This window comes from Puma concolor, chromosome D4, assembly GCF_028749965.1.
Source record: "Puma concolor isolate L17-30 chromosome D4, mPumCon1.1.hap2, whole genome shotgun sequence".
NCBI classification, from domain to species: domain Eukaryota; kingdom Metazoa; phylum Chordata; class Mammalia; order Carnivora; family Felidae; genus Puma; species Puma concolor.
Genome location: NC_141679.1, coordinates 48,098,194 through 48,118,806, shown reverse-complemented (window position 1 = coordinate 48,118,806; position 20,613 = coordinate 48,098,194). Strand labels below are relative to the sequence as shown.

Below are 20,613 nucleotides of genomic sequence, written 5' to 3'. Positions count from 1 at the left end.
ATGATTATTATAAGCAGAAAAATTCCCATGTTTGGAGTGTACTTTGAAGCAATGGTCTCCAAGAGCCAAAGCAATCAAAATCAAGTTAAGTCAAAGAAGGGATCGAAGGATTCATTTTTCTAAGTCATGGGGCTCATATAATCTTATGTCACTGAGTTTCAACTTCCCAAGAAGTGTTAATCCAAGATTAGTAGGTGGTTTTAGCTATAGCACAGATATCTCCTTGCTGAGCTCAAAGATAATTAAGGGCTGTCTTAACTATCAAGAACAACTTTGGCCAGAAAGTCTAAGGATTTTTGCTGGGCACCTGTTGTTTTAGCATCAGATTCTGCAATACTTTAAAGAGTTGAGGAGGAGGTACTGACCATAGCCTCATTTACATTTATCTCTACCCAGTGCCTCTTGAATGCCTCTTGGTAATTCCCATTTGAGTCTGTGGCCTAGGACAGGAAAAGTAACAACCATGGAGGCCTGTAAAATTTTAGAGTCTGGACCACACAGGTGGTTTTATTCTGGTTAGCCTTGCCTTTATGGCCCTTTCTTCATGCAGAGCTGGACCCAAGGTTCTGGGAAATGGCCTTGGGCGGGGGCGGGGGGGGGGGTCCTTAGAACAGATTGGAGTTTTTCTTGATAAATCCAGCAGTCTGAAAGTTTAACCCCCTTGGCAGTGGCCTGGGAGATAGAGATGATGGTGTTCTCTTTCCAGCCCAATGCCAGGGTAAAGAAAAGAGAAGATGAAAGGGTTTCATGTTTAGTTAAAGTATGAAGTCTTGATTCAGTGTCTTGGGAGGAAGCAGTCTACATTGATGTCAGCTACTTTTCTTCCTCGGCAATTTGATTTGAAGGTCTCCAGTGTTTGTACGGGACCACAGATGTCAGGTAAAGCTGCCTTTAGCTGTGAAATATGCGCCTGAGGTTTCAGTCTCTGAAGTTTGGCTGCTATCTGGCTAGTAAGGAGGACCTGGTATACTTTCTTTCTAAGGGGATTTTAGGGATGGTCTTTGTTCTTAGTGATTCCAAATCAGAAAGAGTGGAGGGGCGACTTGAAACATTGGTTTGGAGAGTCATAGCCAAATATTTGAGGAAACTAGAAGAATTTAGGATCTAGTCCATTCTACATGTTTATAGTCTCAAAGACAATAATGGGATTAGAATTTAATATCAACAGAGGTGTAAACAGTTTTTCTCTCTATAGTTCCCCCTATCCCCTCTGCCCCGGCAGAGATTATTACAGTAAAACTCATTATTTGTATTTAACTTGGCCTGACATAAGTGCAGCAAGGAGAGTGGTTGACCATATGAACTCTTTTTAAGACTCCTTTGCTGGAACTTTTAAGCAATCTTCTATTAGATTCTGAAAAACCTGTGACCAAGAAGCCATTCTAAGGACTCTTCGTCGCATCACATTTTACCTGTAATACCATTCCACCCATTGCTTTGGTAATTTGGTTAGTGTTTCCATTTGTGTTCAGGTGCAAGGAGGAACAGATTCTTACTGAATTCATGTAAATCTCTATGCTGCCATGAAAAGGATACTCCAGAGTTTCTGAATTTTGGAGAGATTAGGTAGGGAGAAAAAAATAAATGTTTTCTCTTTGTTTACAAAGGTATGCTTTACCAAATTGCTGTAAGTCATAGATTAAGAAAATAAAGTTTTCCTTAAATCTACAAAATCAAAATAATAAGGAACCAACAATATTTTGAGACAAAAATCATAAAAATTAGAGTCACCTTTCATTAATACTTGTTCTGCTTGAATCCAGTTTTCCCATTAGTTCTGGTGATTTTTACCCAGTTAAGTTTTATCTTAAAGTTAACAGAAACTTGTACTTGTCAAAGTGCTTTCCATGAATCTCCTTGAAGATGAAGCACTTTATAGGAATTCTTTTGCAGAAGCATCAGAGTAAAACAGTACCTCTGCAAATGACAAAAGTCTTAAAAATGATTTCATGTTTTATAGATCTGAGTATTCCATCATGATGGAATTGACAAGGAAATTTGGTTATTTTTGTGATATACAACATTTAAGATAATACCTGGAATTATTTAATTTTTTTATTTTAGAGAGCATGAGTGGGAGCGGGGGGAGAAAGAGAATATCTTAAGCTGGCTCCATGCTTAGCGCAGACCCCGATGGAGTCTTTGTTCCCACAACCCTGGGATCACGACCTGAGCCTAAATGAAAAGTCAGATGCTCAACTGACCGAGCTACCCAGGTACCCCAATAATAACTGGAATTATGACTGATAACATTATACTAAGATATATCAGATTTCTTGGAGTTTCGTATGATTTCGGGAGTCCTAACATCCTGTCTGTACAAATACAACATAAAAAGGCTTTGTATTCTTGACAATGCTTCCCATGTAATTTTATCATGTAAGTCTAATTAGTTTAACATCTCTCTTTTTATAAGGACAGAAGCCATATCTTTTGAGATGTTCCAGGGATCCTCTGAAAAATCCTAAGTTAGTTTGAGGTCAGAAAGACTTCATTTAGAATTTGATTTTGTGAAATTTATCAAAAATACCAAAAAGGTTTTAAAACATTTGGTCACGTAGGATCATAGGTCACTTTGAAACAATACTTAACCATTTAACCATAGTGGTGATTAAAGATTTTGAGTGCAAATACAGAAAGTTAAATGATTGTAAAAAAAACCTTAGCTTTCTTTTAATAAGGAGGACTGACTTTTCAGAAATAATCAAGGACCTGATAAAAACGACATTGAAACAGAAAATTACTGTGCCAAGACATGAAATTTTTGTTTTTCAGGCAGTCTGCTTAAAAGGTAAAGAAAAACGTTATCAAAATTTCTTATCAGGAGAAGACCAGTAGTCCAAGAAAACTGCCTTTTTAGCAGTTGAAGGAAAATAAGTTTTAGTTTTGTATAAGTACACTACTTGTTTTAAAGCTTAATTTTATAACCTTTATAATAAATTCATTTAATTTTAATCAACTGATCCAAACAAGGTAGGATTCACTTTTTCTCTTCCTGACTTTCTATTTAATTTGTCCTTTATTTTCCCTTATTCCATTTTTAAATAACCAATTTTACTTTGGGACAAATTTGTCTCATTTTCCCTTCACAGAAACCCATTTTCAAACCTCATGCCTTTTCTAACCGAAACAAACAAAACCCGTATCCTATTTTCCTTGAATACATTAGTTGTTTTCCTTATTATTTCTGGTAGATTTACTTATATATGTTAGAATTCTTAATGTTTAAAAGCCTTAATTTCTAGTAAAAATAAAGAAGTACACAACTGTGAATTGTCTTTTAGCATTAGAATTCTGTGGGTTGGCAAACTTACACTTTTTATAATTTTTGGAAACATATGTTTCTCATAGTAAATTTCTCAGCATGGCACAAAACGTGTTTACTAATAGACCCAAAATATCTTGAGTTCCTCTGTAAAGGAAGCCAAAAGTGGATAAGCCTATTTTTAGTAATTAATGTTCTTGTGTTTTATCATATTTACAAATGATTTAGATATTAACCCTCATCACTTAATTTAGTTTAGCAAAACTGTAAGATTTCAGGTTACCAAGAAGATTTGGGGAGACTATTAAAAAATTTACCTAAGAACGTTTATCTTGCTTACATCTATTTAATTTACTTGTTGTCAATAATTATGTTTAGGTTACTTACAAAAATTTCATCATACCAAGTTATTTCTCTTGCTGACAGGTTTTAAAACCGAGAAAACAATGAACTTATTTGACAAATAAATCCAGGTAGAATAAAAGTTGTATGTCTCTGTTATATTCAGTGTTGATAACTCTAAAGATATGTTTATTTTAAAGAAACTTACAATTAGCTTTAATACTGAATATTTTCCTAGATCCATGAACCTGAAAAATAATTGAGTCAGTTTCTTGTTATATTTATGAGAATTTTAAGAATGCTTTAATTCATATAAGCGTGTAGTTTTCTTTGTCAGTTAAATAGAGTTCTTTTACAAATTAATTTTTGGCACTATCATCTGGAGGTAGAAAATACCACGTGTATAACGTGTAGACACATATATAGACAGATGCAAACAGAGACCATATAGCTTTTTTTTTTTAATTTTTTTAATGTTTGTTTATTTTTGAGCCTAAATCACTCGCGCGCACGAGTGTGAGCATGAGCAGGGGAGGGGCAGAGAGAGAGGGAGACACAGAATCCGAAGCAGGTTCCAGGCTCTGAGCTGTCAGCACAGAGTCCCATGCGGGGCTTGAACTCACGAGCTGTGAGATCATGACCTAAGTGAAAGTTGGATGCTTAACAGACTGGGCCACCCATACAGCTTCTATTTTAAAATTACTGCTGTGAATCAGATGTAATAGTCCAAAATTCAGTAGTTATGAAAGAAGTTGGATCTAAGTTGTTCTGGTAGGTAAGATAAATTGAGATTACTTGCTCAGATTGCTAAAATGTTTTACTAATATTTGCTGGGAAAACCTGTGAAAGAATTTCTCATTTTGTCCAAGTTTTAATTGACTTTCCTCTTTTGTGGTGGTTGTTTGATAAAAATAACCTTCCTGAAATTTGTCCATTAACTTGGCAGAGTTTTGTTTGTTTTATTTTAGGGTCTTGGAACCTTTTTAGAGGTAGAAAGACAGTTGAGACAGGATTACTAGAATGAGTACTTGCATTAGGAAGGATAGGGGAGCAGTAGGAGTTGGCATTCATCTTGTGGTCTTGTGTTTTAGATAGATACCTATTGTGTCTTTAATTTGTCATTAGCATTTTACAATGAATCTTTCAATGAAGCTATTTTGGAATCTTGAAATCTTTGGAGGCTTCTGCACAGGAGTTAAAATAGGTATCTCATTCTGTTTGCTTAATCTGGGAGCCCTTACTTTTAAGTGCACCTCTTAAGTGATTTTACTAATTGGAACATTTTTCATAATGGCCACTGGAGTTTCCCTGCTGGGACTGACAGCAGTTTGGTAGGACCCTTTGCCACAGTGGAGTGCAAACCACATTTCTGCCCAGCCATATCTGCCTCAGATGGAGTGTGTGCAGCCCATATTTCTGCTCTGTGGTATTTAGGGCCCCTAACTTGATGGTTATCAGGCTAAGTTCTCTGGATAACACACAATGAGGTTTCCTAATTCTAGGTTATTTTTAGTAAGATTTTCTCGTTTTTGTAGGTCTTTACAGCTTCTGGGACAATAGTTCTTAGAACTTAAAGTAAGTAGGTACGTTAGAATGTGTCTTGATTCACTTTTTAGAATGTAAAGATCTCTTTATGATTTGGTTTTTTAAATTTGATTTAAATTTTGTTTTTATCTAAGCCTTTAGATCTCTTAGAGCCAAACTAATAGCTGAAAGGTATGTGCTGCTGGGTTGGGAATTTTGTGATGTCTTACAGTGTTCCTCATTACATGGCAATTTTCTTGAGGTTAGCAGGTGACCTACCTTTAATCCAAACATTTATTTAACCAGCTTAACATAAGCTAGGAGTCTTTGAGTTAGGTGGTGAGGGCTCTTAATGGCTTTCAAGTGCTTCACCTGTATACACCAATTTTTGTGGTCTCCCCCCCAACCCCCGAGATTCCTGTTAGCAGTAGCCTTTATCTATACAAACAGGACAAAGGTTCACCTTAACACACTGGCAGTAGCCAAGGGATGTTCTTGCAGATTGGCCAAGAGACACCTGCAGTATACCACCAGCAGTTCCCAACCTGGAACTGGGGAACGGACTAAACCAGCAGACCTTAAAAATGAGAATGTGTACTGGACTGGGTTTCCAAAAAGGGAAATTGTGGACTGAACCAGCAGAAGGGGCTTGGGTTCCTGGTGGAACCATCTGCTGGTACAAGCCGACCTGCCCCCAACTGAAAAGCCAGTTAGTTTGGGAGCTTGATGCAGGGAGTGATCAGAACTAAGAGGAACTTACCCATGGCCTTTAGGAATGGTGAGAAAGACCTAGAACTCAGGGGTTTGCAGGTGCTACTCCTGTGTTCCTCGTAGTCCCTGCGTGTCATCAGAAGTTAGCTTACACATCTTGTACTGCCACCAAATCAAAACAAACAAAAAATTCAGCTGAATAACCTTCAAAGATCTTACTGGCTTTATTCAGCTTTTTCTGTATTGGGCAGCATCCCATCTAGCACGCAGAAAGGAGCTCCAAAGAGCTGAACAAAGTGGGAGTCTTTTATAAGCAGAAAGTGACAGGGACAAGGAAAAGCGTGGGTTACCTCATCCTTCTTTGGGGGATAAAAGGGGTCTGTTTGGTGGATTACCTCACTAGTGCCGAACAGACAATTCCACATTTACTGGTTTAAGGTTACATTACATTTCTGGGAGAGGTTGAAACTACATCAGATTGGGAATTAAGTTTTGGTTTGCTGATGTGGGGCATAGCACAAGTGACTCCCATTTTTTAGTTCCTTAGTTTAACATACTGAATTAATCACTGAACTCTTCTGCAGTGAATCCATATATAGAATGAATAACTCTTGATTTAATATTTGTAAACTCAGTTTTCATGTGTTGGATGTCCTTAAGGAGACTCCCCCTCACGCCACCCCTGCCCTTTCTATAGAAAGCCCTTCTGTTGCTTAGTCATCTTGTATTCTTAGTGCCCACATCTTAATAAACGCATTGGTGGTTGGTGAGCCTGTGAGCATCTAGAATCAAACCAGTTCCTTGATCATGGATTTAAACAGTTTAATAATGTAATTAAAGTAATACATTAGTAACAATTTCCTTCTGGGTATATCCTCATATACCATATACCTACCATATATCCTTTAGTATCACCTTGGTTGGAGTCACTGCCATTCTGGGTGGATTCTTTTTGTTTTTTTTTTTAATGTTTTATTTATTTTGAGAGAGGGCTGTGCTGCCAGCACAGAGCCGGATGCAGAGCTGTAGTCCACAAACCATGATCTGAGCTAAAATCAAGAGTCAGATGCTTAACCGACTGAGCCACCCAGGCACCCTGAGTCATTGTCATTCTATACCAGGGTTAACAGGAGTTGTTTCTCGATAGGTCTTCCTGCTTCCAAAGTGGCTGAGTCCTCCTAGACAATCATATGTGATTTGTTTTTATAAGAGCCACATGCTGTTGTTCTCAAAATCTTCTTATGGTGGTCTCTGATGGGGTTCAGGACACACTCCCTGAAAATAGGGAACCTTGGCATATTGAGTGTCTGAAGTTGCAGGAGTTTGAGAACACAGAAGCAGAAAGGTCACCCTGCCCACCACCCCCCCTTCCTCCCTGAAAGAGGTTATAAAACTCTTCTGTGAAAGGTATCCTCATAGTCCTGGGAAGGAAGAAATTCTTAGCACCAAGCACCAGAGACTGGGAATTGGGGGCTGAGAAATAGTACAGACAAACCTTGTTCAACTAACCCTCGTCTTCCTAGTTACTTCATCACTTAATACCCCTAGCCCCAACCCCTTTGCCTTGTCAGGTCTTCACAAAAGTACTCCTTGTCTAAAATGTATAAAAGCTTCCTGCTCTAGTCACTTCTTTCAGTCTTTATTTTCTTGCAAAGGTTCCCACGTACATGTAAAAAGTTCAATAAAATTTGTATGTTTTTCTCCTGTTACTCTGTCTTTGCTAGTCTAATTTTCAAACCCAGTCAGGGGCCCTAAGAGGGTTAAAGAAACCTTTCTTTTTCCCTATACCTCCAAAGGCTTCTATGGTCTGGCCCTACTGCCTCATTGATTCCTATCCCTCTTACTACATATAGCTTCAGCCTAGCTGGTCTCTGCCTGGAGTGCTTCTCTGGACATCCCCACGGGGATTTATTTGTTTACTATTACATTTCTAACAAATAGTCATAAATTTGCTTCTTACAACAATGCAAATTTGTTCTATTCTGGTTCTGAAGGTCAGAGTTCCCCCAAAGTGGGTCTTACTGGGCTATGAGTAAGGTGTTGGCAGTGCTACATTTCTTTTGGAGTCTCCAGGGGAGAATCTGTTTCCTTGCCTTTTCCCGCTTTTGGAGGCTGCCCGTACTCTTAATGTTGGTGGCTCTCTCCCATCTTCAAAGCCATTTGAGTCTTTTTCATGCTGCATTACTCTGACACTGACCCTCCAGCCTTCCTCTTCCATTTATAACAACTCTTCTGCTTACACTGGTCCTACGTGGGTAATCTAGGATAATCTCCCCAACTCAGAGTCATTTGATTAGCAGTCTTAATTCTGTCTGCAATTTAAATCCCCCTTGTCATGTAAACATAACCTTCACCAATTTTAGGGATTAGGATGTGGACAGCCAAGGTGGGCCATTATTCTGCCCAGCACAGTGGCTAATTCATATCTCTTCCAGATCTTGGTCAGAGTTCACCTTCTCAAGGATGCCTACTGTTCAATGCTGGAAACTACCCCTCTCTTCATTCTCAATCCCTACTTGGCTGTACCTTTTTTTTTTATTCCATTCCTCACTTCCTTATAGCAGTTATACTATTGTCTTTTATATGTTCATTTTCAGTCTGCTGCACACACCTCCTATTGCAAATGTACACTCCAGGATTCATCTTCATTACTGTATCTCAAGTACCTAGGACAGTCGTTAGGTCATGGGACTTGTGTACAAATGTTTGAATGAATGAATGAATGAATGAACGAACGAACAGTGTGTGAATCTTAAGCAAATCTTTTTCACCAGAGCTTTACTTTTCTCTTGCCCAGCATGGATACCTGAAATGGACGTAGAATGAAGGGAAGGACTTGGGACTCCTACATTCATTAGCTTTCCTTTCTAACCTCAAAGGTTTTAGTCCTGCCAGCTCTAGAACTACAAAACCTCAGAAAGAGTGGCGTCGGAAACACTCTGTTGTCTGTAGGAGCCATAAAGGGCCAAGAGACAGAGAAATGTTGGTGTTCATTGCCAAAGAACATTCTCCCTGTGACTCCTGCAGCTGTTCAGTGTATTGTCTCTGGCAGCTCTTGGACCCTTGTTAGCCCAAAAGCCAAAAATCTGAGCTTGACAAGGCTGAGGAATCCATAGAGCCTATGAGGCAGCTAACAGGTATGGGGGTGGGGTGGGGAATTGACAGAGATTTTAGGATTGAGGAAATCACATGAAGTTTAAAACCACAAACCTGTATTATTTTAGGAACCACAAAGGAAAGTAAAGAGGTTTAAAGAAAACAAACTAATGGCTCATTCCTGTAGTTGACACATCAGCCCCATAATCTTAATGCTTGGTTGAGTTCTTCCCTTGGCTTAAATATATCCTGAAATGCTGGAATATATCCTGGAATATATCCTGAAGCTGGAATATATCCTGAAAATGCCATTTTAGTGGTAAAGATGAAAATTATTATGTGGGCATATATCTGCTAGGTAGATGGCCCCATCAGTTGCTTACCCACGCTTATCTGTAAGTTCTCATTACTCCACTGTTTTGAGTGCTTTAGCTCCCTGCCTGGAGTTCCCCAAAAGAAAATGCTTTGGGGCCAAGGTTTCTGTCTTTATTTTGGTAGTTTCTTTTCTTAAACTTTAGAGACCAGTGCCTTCTGCTTACCTTGTAACTTGGTCTTCAGAGAGGTTTGTGGTCAGAGGAAAGGCTTTGCACTACCCTGATTTCTCCCCTGGTGCTATGCTACTGAGAACCTGCTAGTTTGCAAATAAGTGTCCAGACCAACGTCACTTTATCCAAGCTGGATCTTTCAAGGTGTGAGAGAAATGTTTGCCCTTGACCTTGGCCATGATTCTTTTTAGAGATGTTACCTTTTATATTTGCTTAAACTTTTCTGGTCTGTATCAAATTAAAACCATTTGAGATCCATAACTTAGTTTTGATGCTTTTTAAAGCACCTTTGTGTTAGAAGGTCTGTTTATTTTTCCTCACATCTACCTCTGCTTCTGCCATTTTCCTCAAGTTACACCCAGATTCCAGACGCCACATTTCTGTCATCCTGTTGGCCAGAGGCTTGGATCACATTTATTCCATGTTTTTGTCTTGGCTTCCAGCTTTTTTGTAGTTGGCAGTTTGGCACGATAGACTCTTGAAGTAAAAGTACACAACTGATCAAGGTAGTTTCTCTTTTTATGCCGTTTAATAAGAATTTGGATTGTAGTGGGTAAGGGTGGCTGATGGAGTGCGCCAAAAATTGAAAATATGCTTTCATAATTATCTCTGGTTTGAAATACTTTGAGGTGAGAGAGAGAAAAAAAGCTAAGTTTGCATGCCTTTAAGGGAGGTCATTGCCCTTTCATGCTCAGCTTTAAAAAAAAAAAACAAAAAACTTTAGGTATATTTTCAAATGCTTACAACCAGTGATGTGGATGTGTGGTGGGTATGGCTGGGGGCCTTCTAGACAGATTGAGTTGCATGAGCAAAGCCAGAGAATGTATGGCTTTGCATGTACTGCGACTGTTTGAGGGACAAGGAGTGGTTCAGATACTTAGGTGCTTGAATACATTGGCTGGTAAAAGCAGTTGTAGAAGGTCCCAGATGCTTATACTGTTTATACCACAAGTAGTTTGTACTTACTTTGATAGACAGCAGGGAGCTATTGAAGGTTTAGGAAAATCCATTAGGAAGTAGTAGTGTTAGTGTGGATTAGCCTCATGAGGGACCTTTGGGAAGGTTGTAATTCAGTGGTTCAGATGAAACATGAGGGCCCAGAGGTGGACAGAAATCTATGACAGTGGAGGAGTCTAGGCAGTTGGACAGGCCTCACCAGGGGATGTGCAGTGGTCTTTCAGTGGTCCTGCTATGACTTTAACCTGAGGTCTGGTCCCCAAATCAGTTGGGATCTAGGTCTTAGAAACCCTTTTTTCCCTTGCAGACATTGTACTTAATGAAGAATTCTCAAAATATATTTAGGATGTTTTTGATTAAGTCTGTCTTGTTTGGTGGCTGTCTGCAAGAGGTTGAAAATAGGAAAGAAACTGATGAACCTTAGTTTTCAGAACTTTGTATTAGGAAGTTTGGAAAATAGGGAGTTTTTCTTTTCTCTCACGTGACCAGAAAACTGTTGTTCCCAGATAGGAGAAATGGAGCGATAATATTGGTTTCCTAAAATCCATTAGTGTAAGAAACTTTAGAAATGAAAGTACACAGAAGGCAATTTAAGTAAAAAGGGGAAAAAAATCAATTAAAATAAAAGTCTTTATGGAGTTTTGGAAATAACAGTGAATGCAAAGACAGAGGTCGTCCTTCTTGCCCACCCCCCCCCCCCCCCCCCCCAGTAAAATCATGCTTCCACCAAACTAACACCTCCCCATCTCTTGGAGCCCAGGGAAAAGTTTAGAATATTCTAGATTGATCTTTGCTAAGGTGCCTTTTCATAAATTATTACATGGAGAATAACAGGAGAAAAAGCAGTCTTAACTGGCACAATTGATGTCTAAATTAAGATGTGAACATGTATTGAAACAGTATTTTTTAAGCTTTAAAATGAATGGTTTTGTGATACTGGAATGTGGCTCCCCCCCCCCCCCCTTTCCAAAGGGTTTCAGAGCCAATAGAATCTATAAATAGTGCAGGCCGGTTGTCTGTGGTAGATTGAGTAGAGCAGAATCGCCTGTCCTTAAGTGAAGGGGAAGTAGCTTTACATTTTTAGTAACTGAATTGTTGGCCAGCATAAAGGTAAGGGCCATGTGAGCAACTTATTTATAACTTCCCATAAAGGTATGTGTCTGCCTCAAGCAGAGAAACTGTCTGGGGTGCTTGAAATGTAAAAGTGCAGTAGAATCATTTTCCATACACAGCCTTCCTAGCTAGTTGGTGCAATAAAGTGATTGTTCACATCCCTGGGGCTTTCAGAAAGAGGGGTGTCAATAGCTTAGCTTATTAGCGTCGCCTCCTATGGAATAGAAGGGACTGAGGCCATTAAATGTGAATCTATGGTTTTATGTAGTGAAGAGTGTTGAGATATTAATTCCCAAGGGTATTCAGGACATAAATTTAAGCCTGGTTGAACCTTTTGGGTGTGGTCCTACCTCTACCATGTGGGCTAACTACAATTAGGTTCTTGTCAAAATATTTCATGGGTATAAAAAGCACTTTATTTTTTCACAGATTAGTTCAACTCTAAGTAGGTTTTTTTTCTTTTAAATAAAAGACATGGAATCCAACTGAATTCTCTGGTAACAGTGGGAGAAGGGAAGAAGTGTAAAACATTTTCATGGCATCCTGTAAAGTGCATGTTAAACTGTTTTCGTAGATGCCAGAAAATGGAATCCATTGTTACATGTTAATTAATGTCATCACTCGCATCAAGAGTAAATCACTTTACAGTCAGGTTTAACTCTATGGATGAAATTTTTATAATCATAGACACCCAAGTAAAATATGTTTTTGGCCCTCCTTTGTTACTCATTGTGTATTTTCAGAGACTTGAGTTTTTCTGAATATTCTGTTGACCATTTAAAGGATCTGCATATATGGCTAAAATGTAAACTTTGGCTTTTGTGCCAATATTGTGGTTCTGTTTAGTATTTGGGCAAGTTGTAATAAGTGGTAAATGGCTCATTAACTATATTGGAGGCCTCATAGCAGCACTAATTTCAAATCGTGCTGCGTTTACAATTTACATATTAAAAAATGTTCACTTGATTTCGTTCAGGGACAAAGCTGACATCCTGTATAAGCATTACTCCAAACAATCCTATTTATTGGTCCAATTATTTCAATTGAAAGATGCTGGTTTACTGCCTTTTAGTATATGTGAACAATTCTCAGTGAAACTGTTAGAGATCAGTTGGACTATAGTGGCAGAATAACCTCACAGGGTTTCAATTCACTTTTAATTTTGAGTCCCAGGATTAAGGATCATTTATAGTATAATGTAACAGTGTGGGCAAATATAGCTTCCTTTAATGCCTCTCTGATATTTTGGGGAAAAAGCACTTTTAGTCAAAGCATTCACTTACGAATTGCATGACAGCCTTTTCTCACTATAAATTTCATTCACATTTCCTTCCTTCTCCCACATTCTTAAAAGACAGGACAGCATGCAGTGTTTTGCTTCATTTTATCTAAAATTTTTTTTTGAGATGTGGTTTAAGGTAGTTCTTGAGGATAGATGTCAAGGTAACTAGTTAATGCTGTTTGAAAATCAGGCTCTTAATTAAAAATGCTTAATTTGTGCAAGAAAACTACATGTTAAAATGAATTTGGAAAGATTAGATTGGAATTGCCTCAAATTCAATTAAGCCACACTGCATGGACGTGCTGGGAATATCAATACAATCACTGTAAATTTTGTACAAACTGATTTGTTGCATTATCTTGCTCATCTAACATACGGTACTTTTTGTGTCCATATTGCAGACGGCAACTCCAAACTAACATGGCAGTCAGACTGTGTGATGTGGCTTCTCTGCTTAGAAGTGGTTCGTGGGCAGCAGAGCCTTGGACTGGGGTCTGTGGGATTTTTCTTAAATTCTGTAGGCTACTTTTTTTTAGCATGTTGCAGGAGTGCTGAGGCCATACCAAACACTTGAACTTTTCATTTGGCATATTAATTATTCTTACATTTAACCTATTGCGGTATGGCCATCATTAGGATTTAAAGCACATTGCAATTTTAACCACAGTGGTATATGTAGCATCAGAACCATGCTTTTGTATGTAACTTTTTATAATCAAAATTAGGATTTAGTGCAGACTCAAAGAAAAGAGTGACAAGCTTTTTTAAAAAAAACAAAACAAAAAAGTTTTGGTATGGTCTGAATACTAAGTTACCGTAATTCTTTACATTCTGTTTACTATGTATTTTTTTGGTTACTAAATTTTGAAGTTATTTACAATTCCTGATGCTCAAAAAAAATTGTTGAAATTGTAAATCTGGCTGAAAATTATTTGCCCAGTAACCGTTGAAAGAGTTTGCATTCTGTGAACAGTTGTGTTGAGCCTATCAATGGAATATGCATTATTTGTAAAATATAGCACATTAGTATCATTTTATTCTGAGCAGATGGTCCTATAGCTGAGAGATGCTGTAATTTTCAGCACACACAGCCTACTGCAGCTGTTCACTTGAATGTTGGCTTAGGAGCTCATTCTTGCCACCTGAACATGGAAATAAATGTGCAATTAAGTGAGGAGTGTTTGTTGTCCTTGCTAAATCCTGCTAATTTCAGTCAATGAACACTTTATATTTCAAATGCCATCCCAATGAGTTAAGTCCAAATCTCATATTTGGGGTTCACATGGTTTCTACACATACTCTAACTTTTGAATAATGATTTGTTTTAATTGGCTTTGGCCACTCTAATCTTGAGACTCTTTTGTCTTCATAAATGCTGGGCAAAGGTAAATTCCACAAGAGTTGTGCTGTGGAAAGTGACCCACAGCTAATATTCTGCAGACTGGAACAGTTATGCTTTATTAGTTTTATGCTTTATTAATTTGAAAACTCCTTTCTCAGTTTCAGATAAATTTGTTAATTATAATAAAATGCATATCTTTTTTTTTCAGATTTTTTTTTTTCTTACAGATTTCCAAAGATTTATTTTCCCTTAGTCCTTTAAGTATTTCCTGAGAACACTTAACCAAGAGAGGTAGCATGCAACTTGTAGAAAAACCCATTTCTTTGAAAAGGAAATGAAGTCACAGAGAGTTAGTTTGTTTGATATTTCATAGGTGGCCTGGATTTTGTCTCCAATTTTTTATCATGATAGCACTGATTCTTGTCCAGTCTGACCAGTCTTAATCTGGTCGGTTGACCAATCTCAATCTGTCCTATGCTGCCTTCTTTTATAGAAACATCTCTTGGCAGTAGAGATTTCTTCCTGTATGCTCCACTGTTGCGCCCTTTTATTTTTCTTACACAATATGCTTTTTAAGAAAAAAAAACAAAAAACAAAAAAACTTTTTTCTCTTGTAACACTCTTTCCCTCTACTTTGCTTTTTAAAAAATTTTGCCTTAAATTCTTTGCCTTTTATATGTAAAGAAGTTCCCTAAAACTAGCATTCCATCAATTCAGAATTGTCAGTTTTGAGAAGTTGTTCTTTGTGGAGATGAGAGATGCATTGGATGAAATATAAAGGATAATTCTTTTAGTGATGCTTTGATTTTTGGATTTCCCCCAATCTTGGCTGTCCAAAGTAGATAGCTATTGGAAGATGGTTTTAGAAAATTTGGGGCCGTGGTTTGTGACTCTTTTGCTTAAAGAGCATAGCATTGATTTTTAGGAAACTAGATCCAGATTTTCTTATTAATGAGTAGATTTTTAGAGTAGCCAGAACAGTTTGAGGCCATTTCCCCCAAATCTGCTACTTATCCGGTATTTGGAGTTTATAGATACTTTATTACCTGCATTTCAACAGGCTTATGTGCTCAAATGAAAATTCCTTGGGCTGGTCTGTTTGCAAAAGTTGAAATCTTTATATTGTTGTTTTGGTGGACTGGATAGGTTTTTGTTTTTTTCCCTTTTAAAGTCACAGTTGAGGCAGAATGCCATACTGCATTGTTTGGGGATTTTATTTTGATGCTGTAGATCAGTTGCCTTGTTGGTGATCTTTAGCTGCCAAGGTTGACAAGAATGGCTTGTTAGATTCTACAAGGTACACTAAGTATGCCTAGCTTCTTTTCCAAGTTATCCTACAAATCCTTTTCATGCCCTAACACTTAACATCTGATATTTTTCTTAGTTCTTACCAACAGAAGAGGTATAAGATATTGTCAATCAAAAACATTTTCAATATGTAACCAAAACAGTACATGTTGACAAATTTATATTTTTTAAAATACTCTTACTCCTTGATTTTAAGTTAATAGATGTCTGTCAGTTTTAGAATATTGAAACTCTTAGGCTAACTTGAAAATCTCTTCAAAGTTAGGAAGACCATTTTCTGGTTTGTTTTTCTGATAGCATGTTAAACACTTCTGTCTTGTAGTATGTATTATATAGTCAGGGTTTAATTCCATGCCCTTTGGTACTAAATTTTCTCGAGTATGTGGACATTGCAGGTGAGTAAGGGTATATGAGTAGACCCAGAATGTGGTTCTAGAGAATGTTTAACATTTAAATTGTGCTTTTATGTGCATGTATGGAATATGTATGTGAAAGTATAATTGTGAATTTAAATTGACTAGCTTAATATATGAAGTAGAAATTAGTGTAGGCGTTGCACTTTTTGTTGAAGCTTTGTTGTAATTTCAGCAGAACGACTTGTATTTAGTGACACATATTTACATTCTTGGTTGGAATCTCTAATAGTTTATGAAATATGAATTCTGACATTTCTTATTTTCTCTGTTTTTAGCAGGTAATTGCTGCCATGGAAACACAACTGTCTAATGGGCCAACTTGCAATAACACAGCCAATGGTCCAACCACCATAAACAACAACTGCTCCTCACCGGTTGACTCTGGGAACACAGAGGACAGCAAGACCAACTTAATAGTCAACTACCTTCCTCAGAACATGACACAGGAGGAACTAAAGAGTCTCTTTGGGAGCATCGGTGAGATAGAGTCCTGTAAACTTGTAAGAGACAAAATAACAGGTATGCAGTTTTGTATAGGTTACTCACCTTTAAAGGATTATGTTTCAAGGTGTGAGAAAATAATAGGTTTTCTTCTAGCAGGTCATTCAGTGATGCAGTTCTACACGTCTAGATACTCTGTTACTGACTACATCAGCAGCCTGAAACTTTGGTTTTAGAGTTTTGTTTTCCTTTTAAAGCATAAAATATTTTTTATGGGCAGTATATGTTATAACTAGACTTTCATATACTCTGTACTGTATAATAACATCTTTGAAAACTGTTTTAAGAATGTGTGTATGGGACAGAAAGTGTCATGTTGACCTTTAGTTTTAGTTCCTGAGCTTATATGTTTTAGCATTTTAACAATGAGTTCTAAGAAGAATACTCTGTTTGGAAGAAGGAAGAAACCTCTTAAAATGTCTTTTCCCTTAAGTCTGTATAGTCCTGCTTATAATATATATGACAGAGTAAATGGTAGTGTTCACATTGTCAATGTATAAATATTTGTACTGATATAATTCGAGTGCAGTAGGATCTAATGTTTTGTTCCTTGATAAGTAAAGGAAAAGGTGGTGTAAGAGTGTTTCTCTTATCCTAAAGATAAAAACTAAAGGATGGGTAATTTGGCCTTTGATACTACATTTTGAATATTAGGTAGTAGAGAATATCCTTAGAATTTTGTAAGATTCAACTAAACTCTTAGAAGAAGCCAAAACCTAAATGAGGAACATGTTCTTGGGATACAAGAGTTAATGCTTCCGGCAGGAGTTGTTTTCAAACATGGAAAATGTGTGAAGTGTACAAAGGCTTTCTCATGCTCATGTTAAAATTGGGTGATGGTGTATATGAAATTGCTTTACATGGCTTGTAACTCCTACTATAAAACTAAATATTTGAAATGGGTAAAGAATACCTATAGGCAGTGTGAAGAGTTAGACCGGGAGTCTGAACTTTAGTCATGTAACTGTGGACAAGTCAGCTCTTGGCCTCAGGTCTCCCTTGGTAAAATGAGGGAGAGGGCAGAGAAAAGGGGTCACACCTAGGGAATTTCTGAGGTCAGTTTTTACTTTGTCTGAATTAGTACCTTTAGCTGTTCTTTTTTCAAGACAGCAGGGCTTACTGTCTCCAAGGTGAGTAAGTTCTTAGAGCTGTCATCTGGGCCTGGTCTCACATACAAATTGAGGCTCACAGAGAGAACTTATTTAAGTAAAACCTGGTTGTCATCAGTCCATACAGAGTAATTCTATTTTAACTAATTACATTACTTAGTTGTTCACCACGATATCATCAGGAAGATTTGTTTTTTTGTTTTTGAATGCTGATAATCAAATGGATAGTATTTTTCCATTTCTTTTTCCAAAATCCATCTGAGCCTCATATGTGAAATTTATAAAGAAACAGTTTTTGAAAAGTTGGAAACAGTATAGAACAACTGGCTCTTAGATTTGTCTGTCCTGACACTGAGTTTTATTACTACCTTTTTTAGCAAAACAGTATCTTTATATGTGAGTTTTGCAACCTCTTTGACATAAATGACTATGTGTTAAATGGCATAAAGGCCATGACATCAAGGATGTGATTTCTGGTTTGATTGCTTAGTAGCCATCCCTACCGTTAAAAAACAAAACAAAATAAAACAACAACAACAAAAAACCCAACAACAAAAAACAACAACAAAAAACCGTTAAAAAACAAAACAAAATAAAACAACAACAAAAAACCCAACAACAACAAAAAATAGGTATATAAAAGTTGCATTTTTTGTTATGATACTGAGAGTTTATGAAAGTATGAAACAAATCCTACGTCATTTGTATTAGGCATCTACTACAGAAAACATCTCAAAGACCTTTATCTCTCATCTCTGGTCAGTCTTGAATTGTGTTATTCTTTCTGAAGTCTTTTACGAGAACTGTTTTATGGTGCAGGTGGATAAATTGGAATTGTGTGTTTTTATACCCTTTGCCTTCCTGTCTTTAGTGTGATAAATAGTGGTGGTAGAGCCGTAGTGCATGGTGATCTGAAGTACATGGGTAGATACTGGCAAAGTGCATTAGTATTTGCTGTCCATTCCTTGACCCCTCACCAACACCCTCCTGTCTTTTCAGTAAGATGGGGCCAATTAAGTTTTCCACCATGGTAAAATTTCTGTTTAAAACCTCTGGTAAGCAAATGGAGTACCCAGGAAAATCCATAGTGAGCATGAGGGTCAAAAGATGTTTTCTAAACTTCATTTCATGAGACACAGCCGTACTTGTTCTTTAAAACGAATGTTCCATTGACAGACAAGTTTGAGAAATGCTTCCCTTGATAGTTTCCTATTTAAGAGCCAAACTGCAGATCATCAGCATATTACAAACCACATATTAAAATCCTGCAGTAAAGAAACTAGTTTTCTGGCCTTATTTGACCACAGAACTTGTTTTAGGGGATATCTCCTTAATACTAGATTTACATTGAGCATATAAAAGCTTTCATTTAATTATCAGACAGTCTGAAACTTCTCTGTAACCTGTTGATAACAGTAAAGTATGTGCAGGTTTCAAATATGAACATCCATGGTAATGAGCTGTATAATGGATTAAAAAGTTGAGTAGGCAAGTAAGAACACAAAGGAACTCTTCTAGTGGCCGTGTTTTGACTTAGCCCACTGACATCTTCTTAGTATGGGTTAAAACAGTGTTTGGAAGGGTCTGACTCATTTAGCTGCAAGCATAGATTACCTCAGATACGTTGTTTTTAATTCTGAGTGTCTTAGTAAATATTTGTATAGAACAAAATAGTCCAGTAAATGGTAGGTTTCTAAAACTGGATTTTGAGTGGTTGTACTTTACAAAGTGGGCCTATATTTCTAAGAAGCTACTATTAATACATCTAGAAAGATTGAAAGAATGTGTGAGGATTTGGACTCTGCCCTGTGGTGTTTAGCATTAGCCAATTTTTTTAGTTTCTCAGTACACATTTTTAGGGTTAAATTTGAGTTCCTGGGTCTAATTATCCAATTTATCCTACCTCCCCGGGAGCTGCCAGGCCAGCTCTTTGTATTCTGTTTTTGTAAGAGGCGGGCATTAATTGTTCGGGTTGTAAGAAAACTATGAGATAACTCTTTTGGAAAAACATCTAAGTTGTTCTTTGTCATTTTTCTTAAATCTTCCCTTATTTAAATAATGCTGACTTTAGGAAACTGTATCTCAGGTAAAAAAAAAAAAAAAAAAGTCTAGTAGGAAAGTGTGTGCCTCTTTCCTAAGTCCTAAAAAAGAGTGTATAATTTTTAGATTGTTTTGGTGTTGGCAAATTAATGTCACTATTTTGATAGGATGAGGATTAGAGCAATACATTGAGAAACCTCTTCAGTAGTAAATATAGTAATCTTCTTTTTGGCCTACATTCTATTTATTATGTTGTTTTTCAGGCCCTTTCTTTGGTTTTGTGCCCAGCTTTATGCTTCATCCCATTTCCTGTCTCTAGGCATTCGTCATGAGAAGCCACTGCTGCTTGTATAGTTTAGCTGATGTCGGTCCATCTCTTTTGAGTTTATGCACTTCAGAGTCCTTGACACCTGCTGATGCTGCATTCTAGAGGAGTGAAATAGATTTTAGGATGCAAGGAATAAGTAATAGAATGTTAGAATCAGAAAAGTCCTTGAGGTGACCTTAGGCAGCTCCCTCACATAACAGGTGAGCTGAAGCCCAGGTTTGTTTAAATGGCTAATTAGTCCAAAACCACATGGCTATTAAGCAGTAGAGTAGGGACCAGAATTCTGGTTTTCTATTTTTTCCTGGGATATTTCCTCCTCGCCTTTTGTTGGAGGCCAGAACTCATGAAAAATGATGAATTTATAGTGAGACCTCTAACTTGTATGCATTCACCAAGGGGCATCTTCTGGTGTATGTGTCCTCTTCAGAAGGGGAAGGAGAGATTTTTGAGAGTAAAGGACTGAGGGATACATAAAATGAAGAATGTCCATGCTTCTCTAGAAACTTCGTAATCTGTAGTTTTGAATTTGGATATTATAGCCCAGTGATTGCTAAATCTGCCTGCACATCCTCCTATGAGGGAGTGTTTAAAAATAGAGATTCTGGAGACCTTGGGAATCTTGTCAGAAATCTCCCCAGGTGATTTTGACGGGCAAGCAGGCAGTTTTGGGAATCAGCCTTTTAAAGTAGTCAGTAGAGTACCTGCATTGGAATCCGTTGGGATGACTACTAGAA

At 37.4% G+C, this 20,613-nt stretch overlaps 1 protein-coding gene across 12 annotated transcripts in view; it reads left to right on the top strand.

Annotated features, from left to right (window-relative positions):
- The window catches only part of ELAVL2 (ELAV like RNA binding protein 2), a 164,637-nt gene that overhangs the window by 82,190 nt on the left and 61,834 nt on the right, over positions 1–20,613 (top strand). For 5 of the 12 annotated variants that reach the window (XM_086685408.1, XM_086685407.1, XM_025912094.2 and 2 more), the window contains exons 2-3: positions 13,237–13,327; positions 16,177–16,420. In XM_086685408.1, the coding sequence (XP_086541534.1) occupies positions 13,256–13,327; positions 16,177–16,420 (316 nt within the window). In that variant the 5' untranslated portion in view covers positions 13,237–13,255. The remainder of the gene's footprint in view (positions 1–13,236; positions 13,328–16,176; positions 16,421–20,613) is intronic. The other 7 variants (XM_086685411.1, XM_086685412.1, XM_086685414.1 and 4 more) reach the window with 3 other exon arrangements.